The 14,268-nt window shown below is 38.4% G+C and overlaps 1 protein-coding gene across 1 annotated transcript in view; it reads left to right on the top strand.

The window, feature by feature from the left end:
- The first annotated feature begins 1,774 nt into the window (after nt 1-1,774).
- Nucleotides 1,775-14,268, top strand: part of coro2aa (coronin 2Aa) — a 39,500-nt gene continuing 27,006 nt past the window's right edge. Inside the window, exon 1 of the mRNA XM_007543442.2 lies at nt 1,775-2,280. Coding sequence (XP_007543504.1) covers nt 2,266-2,280 — 15 coding nt within the window. The 5' untranslated portion in view covers nt 1,775-2,265. The remainder of the gene's footprint in view (nt 2,281-14,268) is intronic.

The following is a 14,268-nucleotide window of genomic DNA, read 5'->3' on the forward strand; positions in this document are numbered from 1 at the left end:
ACACGTCAGCATTTCATCACGTGAAAGATCCAGATCCCATTCATTAAAACAGAACCAGTTCACAACACACTGAATAAAATAAACATCCATATCCACTCATACGGAATCTAATCACAGTCTGATTAATTTAAGATCCAAAACAATGGATCGATCAGCCGCATGCAGGTGTAAGTTGTAAACTTTGCAACAATCACTGTTTTCTGTTGACTGTCCGGTGCGGTCGGTTTGATTGGGGATCGAAGTTGCAATATTTATGTTTTCAGCTGCTGCGGTTCACTTTCACACGGTGCCCTCCCCGCCTGTGGTGGCGCTGCACCAAGAACTGCTCAAGGAAACAACATAAAAAGAAGACACAGCGCATCTTCCTCCTTCACAAAATGTAAATTAAAACGGAGTAGAGTCCGAGTTTAGCGATTGTAGGATTTCTCTTTTGTCCTTGGTACAAGAGCAGAAGTCATTTCTCTCTCTAGTGCTCGGCTAGTGCGTTTGTTTTGGTTGTATTTTCCCAGAATGCCCTGCGTTTCAGGCCGCCTCCTGCTTTTGGAGCACTCTGGTCAGCTTGTCGTTCTCTTATGCATTCGAACCGCACCAGAGTTCACTTTAACCAATCTGAGACCAAGGTTTGTAGGAAGAGCAGAGTCCACTTGCACATTCACACCTCCATAAATGAACCGGAATTTACAGACAATGATTAAACTGGACTGGTGTGAATAAACTGTATAGCCTCATTTAAGGGCTTTATCTAGGCCAAAAATAGATCTTAACTGCTGGGGCAGGCAGGGGCGTCACAAGGTTTTAAGGACAAGGGGGGCTTAGCCCTCAGGAGATGCAGGTCAAAGAAGACAAAGAAGTAAATCTCCACTTGTTAAAGTGTATAAGCTCATTTTAGCACTGCAGCACAGCTAGCTCCAACAGGAAGTAACAAAAGCACAGTTTAAAAAAAAGTAAAACTGACTGTGCAAAAATATTTTTCTCATCTAATATTTTAAAATGATTGTGGGGGCTATGAGTGTTAAACTATTTTTGACAGTCCTGGACCTATTGCGCCTTCGACCTGATTTTGGAGGAACATAAGACAATGGATGGATGGTTTCTAATCATCATTTGTTTATTATGCAAAAGCATATTTAAATAAATTGTTCCACCTGGTTTCTTAAAATGAAAGCTCTTGTAAGGATTGTTATAAAAATATCATTGTTCAATATATTGTTATTTTTTTCTTGGTAAATGTTGCTATTGACTTCATCACAATTTACCAAAAAGTTATGAATTTTCTGAAATACAACTCCTTTTGAGTCAGTTTTAGTTGTTCTTACTTTTTAACCCATTGGAAAAATAGCTTTGACACTTACTGAGGTTTATTTATAACCCTTTGTACAAAATTAATGATTCAAGAAAATGGATTTCCCCACTCATATTTCAATTTATGCAAAACTTTGTGGAAAACAGCAAAACATAGTGTTCTATAAAATAATCTTATCAAAGGGACATAGACTGTTCTATTTAGTTTGAAAACACATAAAGAGGGTGGGCAATGGACAAAATAAAAATAAATTCATCCCAAAATGCACAACCTGGCAAAACTAGGCTATTTGCATCAACAAAACCAAAGTTATGCAAAAATAAAAAATAAAAGAAGGAACGAGGGTAGGGGTGGGGGGCAGCAGGGTTAGGATTGCCCCTGGAGCCAGAAAGTTTAGGGTCGCACCTGGACCTTTGTTTAAATCAGTCAGTAATCAAGCCGACACACCCGTTTCAGCTGGCACCAATTCAATAATGGAGTCAAAATAATTCACCACTTTCCCTGATAATTACCTTTTTTTATCAGTTCATTCATTTTTGACGTATTTTTAAGATGAAATATGTTTGTTTTTCTTGCAGAATGGACCTTATTCCATTTATAGCAGCTTTATTGTTTCTAATCCTAATTTCCTGGAGTTGCACCTGATGCCCTCGCCCCTCCCTCCTCTTCCTCCTGCCGTCGTCGCATCATCCTCCTCCTCTTCCTCCTCCTCTTCCCCTCCGGGCTCCAGCAGTCTGTCAGGACGCCGAACCGTCCTGTCTTGCAGTTTCTGCAGATTTTTAGTTTTTTTTCCGTTTTCCAGACGGACTTGTGGGTCTCACAAGGTGAAGCCGGACATTGTGACTTTTCCAGCGGCCGCCATGCAGCTGCCACCGATGATCTAACGACGCCGCAAAGTGCCACCGGATCCGGATCCAAGTCCAGCAGCACCAGCAGAGTCCTCTTCCAGGAGAAACCAACACATGACCGTCTCAAAGGTGAGTTCGCCTGGGTTTTTATTTTTATTTGTCATTTAAAGTTGCAGATGTGTTTCTGTGGAGGGATTATTTCTGGAGCTTTGCAGAGTCTGAGCTGCAGAGCTTCCATGCGGCTGCGGGAATAACAGGCTTTAACATCAGGATGAGCGTTTTTAACCTTCACACTGTTGCACGATGGATGAACGCGGTCAGTCATACTGGTGCTTCCTCGAAAAAATAAAGTAAATATATTGTTCAAGGGTTTATTTTCTGTGAATTTACATGTATCTTTTCTTTTTATTTTTGCTTGAAGCTAATGAAAAATGTATCTGAAAATTAGAGTTAAATCATTTTCAGAGCAGAAATGTTTTGCAGTTTCAGCGATGTGATTAAGCCGATGTAAATTAAGTGGAAGAAAAAAGTGAGGGTAAATATTGTGAAAGTGACACCCTTCCACATATCAACAGGTAACTGTACCTGTGTGACTTCATCAGATCCAGTTATAAGGATATTAACAAAACATACACACATTAGCTGTGTTTCCACGACAAATGAGCGTAAATCTTTGTATTTTGCTAATCGAAACCCCCCACCCCCACAATTTTGCAGTTGCTGTTTTTCCTGTAAATAAGGAACTCAATTAAAATCACGCGTGAAAATTTTGTTTATGTGATAAGTCATTAAAAAACATGCAGTGCCGCGATCCTCCTCCTACTTCCTGTTGTCGTCGTCTTTGTAGTTTCCACCAGGAGTAACATCCGGTTGCTGATCAGGTTGCTCGTGTGTGTGTGTGTGTGTGTGTGTGTGTGTGTGTGTGTGTGTGTGTGTGTGTGGAAGGGGTGTTTATCCATTGCAATTCTGCAAAATAAACCAATTTTAGAAACAGTCAAAACAAAAACTACCTCAACCTGGTGTCAAAACCTTTTTCTATATAAAAAAGAGTTTTTATTTTAATTGCCGTGTTTCCATTCAGCAAATTTATATTCAAAATGTCAAATTGTGCATCTAAATGGTCAATGGAAACGCAGAGCATTCAGTTCGGTTCATAGATTTTTCAGTTGGTCTGATGCAAATCTCTTTAATCTCCTGAGAACCTGAATATTTGTGTTTTTATTTTTGAAATAAATTCATTTCCACTAAAACTGATAAACACTTGGATTATTTTTTTTCTTTCTTTGCATAATAAATTTCCACAAAAAAATAATCAAACTGGCAACTTTCTCACATTAGATTCAACTTCAGCAGTTTTTCAGTTGCAAATGAAATGTTTTTATTCTATTGTTGCATGTTTTTAAAGAAGGTTAATTATTAAATGTGTGACAGTTTTGGAAGTGAAGGCAACCCTACTGTTGGACTGTGCAATTGTTTTTCTTTTAAAGTCTCCAGAACTTTTCAGTTGGACTCTTACAGCTTTGGCTCTCCTGAACATTGATATTTTTTTATTTAGTTTTTTACTCTTGATTTCTCTTGTCTTTAAGCTGACCTAGTATTTTCTCATATTTGGCTGCACAGACTAGGCTGAAAGTTTGCAAAAAGAGGCTGAACGCCAAAGAAAATCAAGAAAACTTCAGAAAGTCGTTGGCTTGAAAATAGACATGCAGTCATGTCGATCTCCTTTACTCACTGAAACGCACATTAACTGGTTAGTATTGACATTTTTTAATCTATTTTACAGTTAAACAGTCAAAAATATCAACATGTTGGCCATGGGGAATGAAAGTCTGCATCATCATCTCTGCTCATGAAAAGTTACATTTCCTGGGTTACAGGAAATGTAACTTTCCTGTAAGTTGTGGCTGAACTTTGACCCCCCACTGGGTTGCGGTATGCTTCCCATCCATTGTCTCACTCTGCTGTCTGAATGTAAACAAACTGGAGACAATAGACAAACCAGTGGAAAGATCTGTGCTTAATGAGCCGAGTGTAACGGTGCACGGCCACAATTTAAAGACGATTTGCTGGTTTTCTGCTCTCCTTTGGCAATTCACCATGAGGAAATGTACAAACTGAGATATTTTCAGAGTTAACTCTTTGTAATTTACATCTTTAGCATCTTTAACAAAATACTTCTGCAGTATTTTATATTTACTTGCAGCATATTTCTAGTTGGGGTGAAGCTAGCTTCTGTGGTAACAATAAGATGGTTTCCTGTGACGGCGTTTTAGACCCAGTGCAGATGAAAAGGAGGAATTTTTTTCTCAAATTAAAAAAATTGTGGGTTTAATCTCAGAAATTTTCTAGAAAAACATGGAAGGTTCTGAGCTTTAAAAGTTGAAAACTTGCAGGAAAAAACTCAAATATTTGAGATTAATCTAAGAATTTCAAAGTTTTCCAGCAAATTTTTCACTTTTGGAGCTCAGAAATTTCCTTGTTCAAAACAATGATGATCTTTTTTATTATTTTATTTTAGGAAATTTTCAACTTTAGGAGCTCAACTAGAGCTCAGATGTTCTCCATCCAGTCTGACGGGCAAGAAATTTTCTTGAGATTAATCTCAATGGGACTTTTTTCTACCAAATTTTCCACTTTTCAAGCTCAAATGTCCATTTTCTTCTGGAATATTTGTAAGACTAATCCAAATTTCTAAATAGTTTTTTTTTTCTGTCAGAGTTGACGCCTATTAACAATAACACAGGAAAGACAAGAGAGTCAGATTCTGAATACTCATGAGGAGAACAGACAGAGATGGGCTTTCAGTTACAATCTCCTACCGTTCTGAAAGCACATTTGCCTGCCCCTCTCTTTTTATCGCTTGCTGAGGTTTTGAGTTTTTGAGAAGTTTGCAAAAATTTGCATAAGTGAGGAAACTTTAGAAGACATTAGCATAGAAATTAAGAAATCAATACTGCCTGCAGGTTTTATGTCAGGAGATAAACCTGACATTTTCTGCTCAGTTGTGGTCGAATGCAAATTTTCATGCCGGCCAGAACAAAGACAAACTTCAGTGCGTTTCACTGTTTATGATAAACCAACAAGTTTGAAACGTGTTGAGCTCAGATGTTCTCCATCCAGTCTGACCGGCAGGAAAGGACACGAAGCCGGCAGCAGTAGGTAACGTCAATTTTTTTTCTTTTTTTTTTTTCTTTTTAGCGTTTCTTAATGTTTTAATGTCGTTTCCTCAACATTAACAAACCTGGAGTGTTCCTTTGATTCTTCCATGCATGTTTGAGAAATCCTTTAATCTCCATGGCAACCATTCAGCTGTGAAAAACGCCCTGTTGGACGAAGCCCCGCCTTCAACGCGCAGCTCCTCCCCAACCAGCTCCTTCAGACTAGCCAGCAGCAATTAGCAAACGCCTGGTGGAACTGCTGAGCTAAACGAGTAAAAATGTAATGAATGGGTTAGTACAGGAGTGATGATGGGATGACTTCCTGAAGGCGGAGTTTCAGAAAGAGCAGAAGGTTTTAAAGAGACAGACGCCCAATTTCAAGGCATTAAAGTAGGAAGTAAATTTTCTTTGAAATAATAATTAATATATTCAGCTTGTTTTTAAACTGAAGGTAATATAATTACTTAATTATGCTATAAAATGGTTCCATGTGCCTGGAAAACAAAGTTTATACCACCCTTTGAGACTTTCATTTGTATTTTCTTCTACGTATAGATTTGGTGAGATGCATGCCACACTTTCCAGATTATTCACTCCTTTTGTTTATTATGTAGAGTCTTGGCTAAGTTTTCCTGGTTTTACTGCTTTTAAATGCAGGAACTTGCAGGCGGTGTAAATACTTTTGCGTGGGGCTGTAGTCCTCAGGGGTGTTTTATCCTCCTGCCTTTTATTATCCAACCAGCTCTGAGTAACTGGAATCATTATGTAGTTCAGGAGGTGTCGGGCCAACACTTTCTGTCCAAGTTGGCGCAACACCAGAACTCCTGACTGCCAAACACTAATGGCCTGGCTGCTTATCTCCGCTGCTCTGAATTACCCGAATATTAAACTGTTTTCCAGGAAGTCTTATGGTGAAAGATGAGTTTTTGTAGAATTTCTAATAAAATCTTGTTGCACTTCTACGTTACGCCGTGAAACGCCAACCTGCACCTCTGGCACGCCATCACACACATTCCTCAGATTCCCGGTCTCTGTCCAATCGGTGATCTGGGCGGTTTGTTGTGTTCAGGATCATTTCTTCAGAATGTCAGCATGAATGTTTTCTCTTTTGACGTGAAAAGGAAGTTTTTGTGTTATCTTGACGTCTGTCTGTCACTCAGATCATTTATTCACCTGATGGCTCCTGTAAGAGCTACAGGAATGCTGCAGAGCGAACATTCAGCTGCGGCATTGAGACGCTGAAACGTGTCTGTCAGGCTGATGTGACGTTAAGTCATCGATCGGCCGGCGATCAGTTGGTCAAATGTACAAAAATCTGATTGATTATGGATTACAAAATTAAAAAAAATGTGATGTTTTGTTATTTAGCCTGAAGAACAGTGTTAGGGATGGTCATATTTTCACCATTTCATTCATGCGTTAAACTAAATATTTAATTCACAAACTAAATATTTAGCAAGAAAGCAAGACATTTATTTTGGAATTAAATGTGTTTAGTTACTGGTTCTTAGCCAATATTAGCAACCAAATATTTAGTTGGTAAATATTCCAACCAACATGTTGCTAACACACGTCTAACAATTAACTAAATACTTGGCAACCAAACTAAATGGGTAGTTCAGCTGCTAAGTACTTAGCACTAGTGCTAACACATGCTGGTTAGCAATAATATTTAATATACTTTAGCAACTAAGCAGAACAAAACATTTAGCCCCAGGGTAAATACTTTAGACTACTTTTTACTTCTTGTACTCAAGTACATTTCAAAACTTGTACTTTTCTACTTTCATTTCAGTAAAACAGTTAAACTTTTACCTTTATTTCAGTATTTTTTCATACAAATATTTCTACTAGAGTAGAGAATGTGAGTTCTTTTCTACTTGCATTGTTTTTAACATCTCAACTGTTTTATTGTCGTCTTTTAAAGTGATTTGGATCAATAAGTCTTCAGGGAAATGTCTGATTATATAAAGCAATAAAGAGAATCAATTTATGTAATCAGGATGAGGTCAGATTGCGTTCAAATAAAACAAATGTAGATTTTTATTACCTGAGCATCAGATTTATTTTCCCTCACATTAAAGCGCCTGTTTGGCTAAACGAGTTGCAGCAGGGCCCTGATTATGAAGTCATCCGTGTTGCGCAACAATCGACGGGGAAATGATCATTTAATTGCGTTCAGATCCTCGGCACGCCTGGCTACACCACAAAACCCCGGCGGGGATCGGTTCAGCGAACAAACCGACCCGCCGCCGGAGGTCAGGTCAAACCGGACGCAGCAGCGGCTGGACGGCATCCCGGGGAAACCCCTCGGTTTGCAACGACAGCGCTATTCCCACAATTAACCCGGTTTTTAAATGGGAGCATATTCCAGTTATGTTTACACAACACAGAGCGCATTGACTTCATGCCTGAACAGTTCAGAAAGCGACTTTGAGTCAAACTGCTGGGTTAGGCAGACAAAAGCTGGAGGAGGCCATGAGGTTGGACGCGTTTCACAGCAAAGTCAAATGAATCTTTATTGACTGCGAGTTTTTCCTTGCAGCATGTGCGCGTTTGGGTTGTAGCGCAGATTTAATTAGAAACTGCCTGCAGCTGGATGAGGTGATCTCATGTTTCTGCTTTGACTTTGTTTCCCAGACTCTGCGCCTGCAGGTGTTGATCTTCCACAAGACGCAGAAATGAGTGTTACTGAAGTAACGTTTTCATAAAGTTTACTTTTAGGAGTAATGTACTTTTCACTCGAGTAATGATGCTACAAACTATTGATGCTCTTTTGTGTAAAATTTCTGGATACTAAATCCAACACAAGCAGCTTCAGAGAAGAAAGAACAATCGTAAGTTAACCAAAAATGTGCCACAGAAAAACCTTCACACCTCTTACACCAACTTTATTGATTTTGAAATTAATCTCAGAATTTTTCAAGAAAAACAAGAACATTTCTCAGCTAGAAAAGTCAAAAATAACAAAAAAAAAATTAGATTAATTTCAGAAAATTTCTAGAAAAAACTGGAACATTTCTGAAACTGACATGTCAAAAATTAAGAAGAAACTCGGAAGATTTTCAGACTCAGAAATCTTGACGGTGGCATTTCTGAGTTGTAAATCTACGTTTGAAACTCAGAAATTTCAGTCAGGTTTATTTCTGCAGCACACTTCAGTGTTTGGATGGATCTGGACTTTTCTCCAGATCAGAAGCTGTTTGCAGTTTCAGCTTGTCAAATTGGTCATTTTATTTTTTAATGTGACTAAAGGCCAGTGTTTGTTTTTTTTCTGATATGCTGATGGATGTAAAGGATGGTTTCTTTAATATCCTGACATTGGATGGAAATCCTAATATGCTGTTGCATAACAGCCAGATTTGCTCGTGACCTTTGAACCCGGTTATTATCCTGAAAACAGATTTTCCTCCATAAACGACTCCATGCCTCTGCAGGCGTCGTCGTCTGGATTAACGACCTTTTAACGCCGAGACTCGCCGGAGTTTCATGGCCAGCTTTCGGTTTTCGGCGCCGCCCCGCAGCGGGTTGGTCCGGTGTGTTTCTGACGCGACATCTGTCCGACCGTCTGAGGATAATCCGCGCCCACGTGGGCTTAGATGGAGGGATTACTTTAAAAATGGATCTGAGCAGAGAGCCGGTGTCCTCTGGTGGATCAAACGTCTTTACATCTGATTTGATCAGATTTTAAATCTTTTCTGCATTTTGTGTGTTTTTTTTTATTTCAATCTGTTTGTAGTTTTTCTTCCTCCTTTTTTGTCCAGTGTCTGTTAATTCACAGTTTAACATAAAATGCATCAACAACTGAATGTTATAGCTGCAGGAATAAATATAAAAATGGGGGAAAAACCCTGAAGAGGTGCTGGTATTGCTTAGGGAAACGTTCTTGACTAGCCGCCAAAAATGTCTTAATTTAGGAAAATTGCTCCATTTACACCCTATAATTCTCTAAGCCAACAAATGTAAAAAAAAATTATTTTTGCATCTTAAACTTTACATGAGTGAGATGCAAATTAGTGTGTAAAAAGTCAAACCTTTAGTTTTTATACTGAAAGTTTTTGTCCTTAACAGTGGCTGTAAGAAAATCACAGCGTGGTGAAAAAAAAGATTTCAAATTCTCTGTCAGCAAAAATAATTTAAAAAAAGCTAAAATGACTGATTCCTGCTGGAGTGACCGCTGACGTGGTGACAGCTGTGCACATGTTGTTTGTGTCTTAATTATGCATCAGTCTGATCCATTATTAATGAGTGTTAGTGGTCAACCTGCTCCACTGTGGTTTTAACTTATTGATTGTTTACCTGCAGCGACGACTCCTGAAAAACCCTCAGACCAAATGTTGGACCGGTCCTGCTGGACTCTGGTGGGTTTTTTTATTTTCTGCAGAAATTCAGAAACTGATCAGAAAAGTTTCACAGGTTTTATGTTCCTGTTAACAGACCGACCCAGAGGAATGGGTTAAAATCAGAAGTTTATTTTGGTAACACTGCGACTCTGCTGCTAAAAAAAGCTTCACTTTAATACTTTAATTAAACTCTGCTGTCTAGCTTCTCTAATTTATGGCCTCATAAAATGACATGGTGTCTATGAAAGATGCTGGAAGCTACATGAGCAGAACGAGAGCCAAAAAAGAAAATAATGTAAAAAGTTTCATATTTCTTGTATCAGAAAGGAAACATTTACATTTATCCATTGCTGGAGGTGGATAGAGTGACCAAAAAATTTACTCAAGTAAAAGTAAAAAGTAGCTGTCCAAGAAATCACTCAAAAAAAAAAAAGTATTTGGTAAAAAATCTACTTAAAGACTCAATAACTGATCAAAACAATAATCATTTCATATTTAAAAATGGCATCACCAGACCGGCCAAAATATAAAGTTATGTGGAAATTTTTGCTGTTTTAAGATGCGCAATGAAAATATTTCATATTTGGAACAAGATCTTGTATCTTAATGAAAAGGTTTGTCTTATTTGAAGTCGACTAGGATATTTTCAGTTGAAACTCGACCAAATTACCTGGTAGGATTTTGTTTTTAGGTGAATAATGGGCAGAGGGGATGTTAATGGTTCGTGTTATTTAGCTGATTTTGCTTCATTGGATCTGATTTTGTTTTTGCGGAGGCCTGAAATAAGCCAATGTGTGGAAGTCTCTGCATGTTGATGCGGTTAAATACTGGGAGCGATCTGATGGCGGCGAGGCTGTGCTGTTTATATAAAAGCTAAGCTAATCCCCTCCAGTTCCTCACCTTGACTACAGTAGCTACTTATGACCAGCTGATATCGTTTTAGGCCAGCGGGAGAAACTCTGGATTATTACTAATTCATCAGGTTTTCTGTCATTTATCATGCATATGTTGGAGCTGCTTATTTCTGCAGTAAAAATGGCTGAGCTAAATTTAGACCCACAGACCTAATTCCTTCCTGCAGCTGCATCTATTTTTTTTTATACCTTTTTCTTCTCCTGGTTCTTTGATGCTGGATATTTTTATCGTCTTCTGCAGAGCCGTCGCTGTCAGGGGAGCAGCTTTATGCAGACGTGATTAACTCGAGATTACGGAAACCCAGCCGTTGTTCTCCTCTCTCTGGAGCAAAGAAGTGACACGATCTGGAGAATCTTACTGCAAGCTTTTCTGCTTAGCTTGGTTTATTCTGCACACCACATAAGAAATTATTGACAACAAAATAATGTATATTAGTCTATCTGGGTCAGATTTACACACATCTAACCTCAAATAGTCTGAAACTAAATATTTAGCTTTCTTGCTATTTTAGTTTGGAGCTAATTAGTTAGCATCCCCATGAAATGTATTGCTTCAAACCAAATTAGCATTCAAACTAAATATTTAGTCTGCCAAATATTTAATATTTAGTCTGAAAAAAACTAGACATGTATATAACGCAAATTATTGCTGTTCTATTTTTCACTAACTTTACAGACGGAAACTCAGAATAAATGTTTGAGTTTATTCTAATTTTTTTATTTTATCCATTTCTACCCTAGATCTTGTTTACATAGATCCTGTTTCTGCATTCATAAACGGCGACTTTAACGGTAACTTCCGACATCACAGCAGCAGAAACTCTGACGACGCGTCCGTCCGTCTGCTTCCTCCTGAAGCCAAAACGTTTTGTTACAGCAGCATTCCTAAGCAATGATGGGTTGGTTGAAAACACATTTCTACTCATCGTCATCCCCCAAATGTTTCCAGGTCTGGACTTCTGCAGAAAAACGTAGAAATTTCTGATCTGTATGAGCGGAAGACTCTTGACTCATGCATAGATTTTGCTTTTGGTTTCGGCTGTTGCAATTTGAGAAAAGGTGATGATGGCTTGGTTTTTGTTTTGTTTTCTTTACACATCAGGGCATTTGAGATCATAAAACAGCAAAATGGAGAAAATGCATTTAAAAATGTACTTCAAGTAGAACATTTTGGGCTAAATGGGAGATTTTACAAACTGAAAACGCAGAAGATGAGCAGGCAGAGAAAAGGAAGGAAAGGTGATGATGGGTTTTTGTCTCGTGTTTTTTTTTTTTTTTAAGTTAAATGTGTTTGTATAGAAAATTTCAGGAACAAAGCAGTTCAAAGTGTTTCACACCATAAACAAAAAAAATCATAACCAATTATGAAACAAGCAAACATTTACATTTTATCCAGAACCATCATGAAGCAAAGACGCATCAAATGTATTGATCGATTTATGTTTTAAAATCAACTCTAACCAGGTGGGGTTTTAGCCTTGATTTAAAGGAACTCAGGGTTTCGGCTGGTTTTCAGTTTTCAGGAAGTTTGTTCCAGATTTGTGGTGCATAGAAGCTGAAAGCTGCTGGGCGATGTAGAGCTGGTTGATGTTCTCTACCTTCCTGGTTTTAGTCAGAATGCCAGCAGCAGCGTTTGGATCATGTCTTTTTGTTGTTGTTGTTTTTTTTTTTTTACAACACAGACCTGTGACAACAGTAGCTGTGTTTCCATTGGCCAGATAATTGTGGAATTTGACATTTTGAAAAATAAGTGCTTAATGGAGACTAAAAAGGGAAAAAAAACTCATTTTTCAACAAAAGGTTCTGGCGCTGGTATGAGGGTTTTTGGTCGTATGAAAATTGGTTTATTTTGCAAATCTCCAGTTGACACTTTCTTCCACATTTCACAAGTCACGCGCTCAACAGCCGGATGTTGCTGCTCACGAAGACAACAGGAAGTAGTTGGAGGATGATGGTTTGATTAATTCTTTCGCTTCACCAGCTGCACACATTGGAAAGACACACCAGTTCTGAGTCATTTGAATGCATTGAATCCATAGCTGTCTTGTAAAAACAGGTTAGTTTCCCCAAAACACTGCAGACGTAGCCGCTACCAAGAAGGCGGAGCTTGATGCTCCAAAGCCCAAGTAAAACATCCGCTGACCATATTTGAGCGCTGAAAAAACGGTTTACATCTGTGTGAGCAGAATTATTCACATGACTTTGTTTCTTATTTAATGAAAACACTGGATTTGTGAGATTTTCTGCTTTTCTTTGAATCCTGACAAAGATTTCCACACATTTGTAAAGGAAGCTCGGTTAGTGTGGAATATTCAAAGATAAACCCTGGATGAGTTCCTGTCTTGTTGGGACACTGAACCTCTAATCCTGGAAATGCTCTTCAGGTGACAGAAGGCCGACTTTGTAACTGTCTTTATGTGGCTCTGAAGGTTCAGGTCAGAGGTCATCACTACTTCCAGATTTCTTTAGTTTCCATCTGAAATAACTGAAGCCGTCATAATCTAATGCAGTTCCTTCGAGAGTTGATGTTTTAAAATTTCACTCTTTTCTTGTGCAATAACGATAAATGAATAATTTTTGACATATCGTAGCTTGTTGATCTGTTCAGATGCAGATGTGTGTTTTGGTGCTTTATGTTGGTAAAATGCTGCTTTCCTTTCCGTTCCCGTTTGGCCTGAAACCGTGTTTCAGCTTTAAGGGTGTCGAGTCGATTTCTGGCTCTGGTCTGCGACTCGTTTGGACTTTTTAAAGTCTCCTCTGGTGTTTGGGTTTATTGGCTGACACAGTTGATGTAATCAGGTGGGTGAAGGTGTGATGATGATGATGAAGAACAGGAACGCGTTTCAAAGGAAATGAATCAAACGTGAAGGAACAAAGTGTGCTGCACGGACACGCAGACATGTGAGTCATGTTGAATGTAAGCTGAGGGTGAGATCAACACTTAAGCATTTGTTTTTAAACGTCCATATCATGAAATATTTTGACCATTAAGTGTCTGATCAGCTGCTCTGCTACAATCATGTCTACGGATTTGCATCTCGACTTGCTTCAGTGAACGGTGGAGGAGCAGAAAGTTAACCAGAGTTTGTCCGTCTGCTTCCTCCTAAAACCTAAACATATTTTACAAGCAGCGGTGTTCCCATCCAGCTGGTTTGTGTGTCGGAAACAGATTTTTACACGTGATAACTGACCTGTTTTTAGGTTTTACGCGACTGGAGCAAAACGGTTTCAGTCTCTTGAGTCATGCGTAGATTTAGTTTCTGGTTTCTGATGTTGTAATTCATGAAGAAGTGATGATCTCTTAGTTTTTCGTGTGCAGGCTTGCTCAATACGGCTGAACATATTTCATCAAAATATTTTTGCTATTGTGTCTTTTTTTCTTCTTCTTGGTTTGTGTTGCAACTGATCTCAGATTTCCTCTTTTGTTTCAGGGGAAATTTGTTCTGTTTTGTTCAGATTTAGAGGAAATTTAGCTAAATTTGTCCAGTTAAAAAGGAAAAACGGATCATGAAAGCATAACCTTCTGACCTCAACCATAAATTTGATGAAACTTTGTAAAAAAAATTTAAATGCAACTTTCCCTAACACCTACTTGCTCAATTAGTTTCTTGAGGGGGAAATAATCTTCTAAATGCGTTTTACTTTCCTCTGTTGTTTTTTTTGCCTTTTTTAATGAAGAGATGAAAACATTTGGACTAATTA

This window comes from Poecilia formosa, unplaced genomic scaffold, assembly GCF_000485575.1.
Source record: "Poecilia formosa unplaced genomic scaffold, Poecilia_formosa-5.1.2 Scaffold825, whole genome shotgun sequence".
NCBI lineage: Eukaryota > Metazoa > Chordata > Actinopteri > Cyprinodontiformes > Poeciliidae > Poecilia > Poecilia formosa.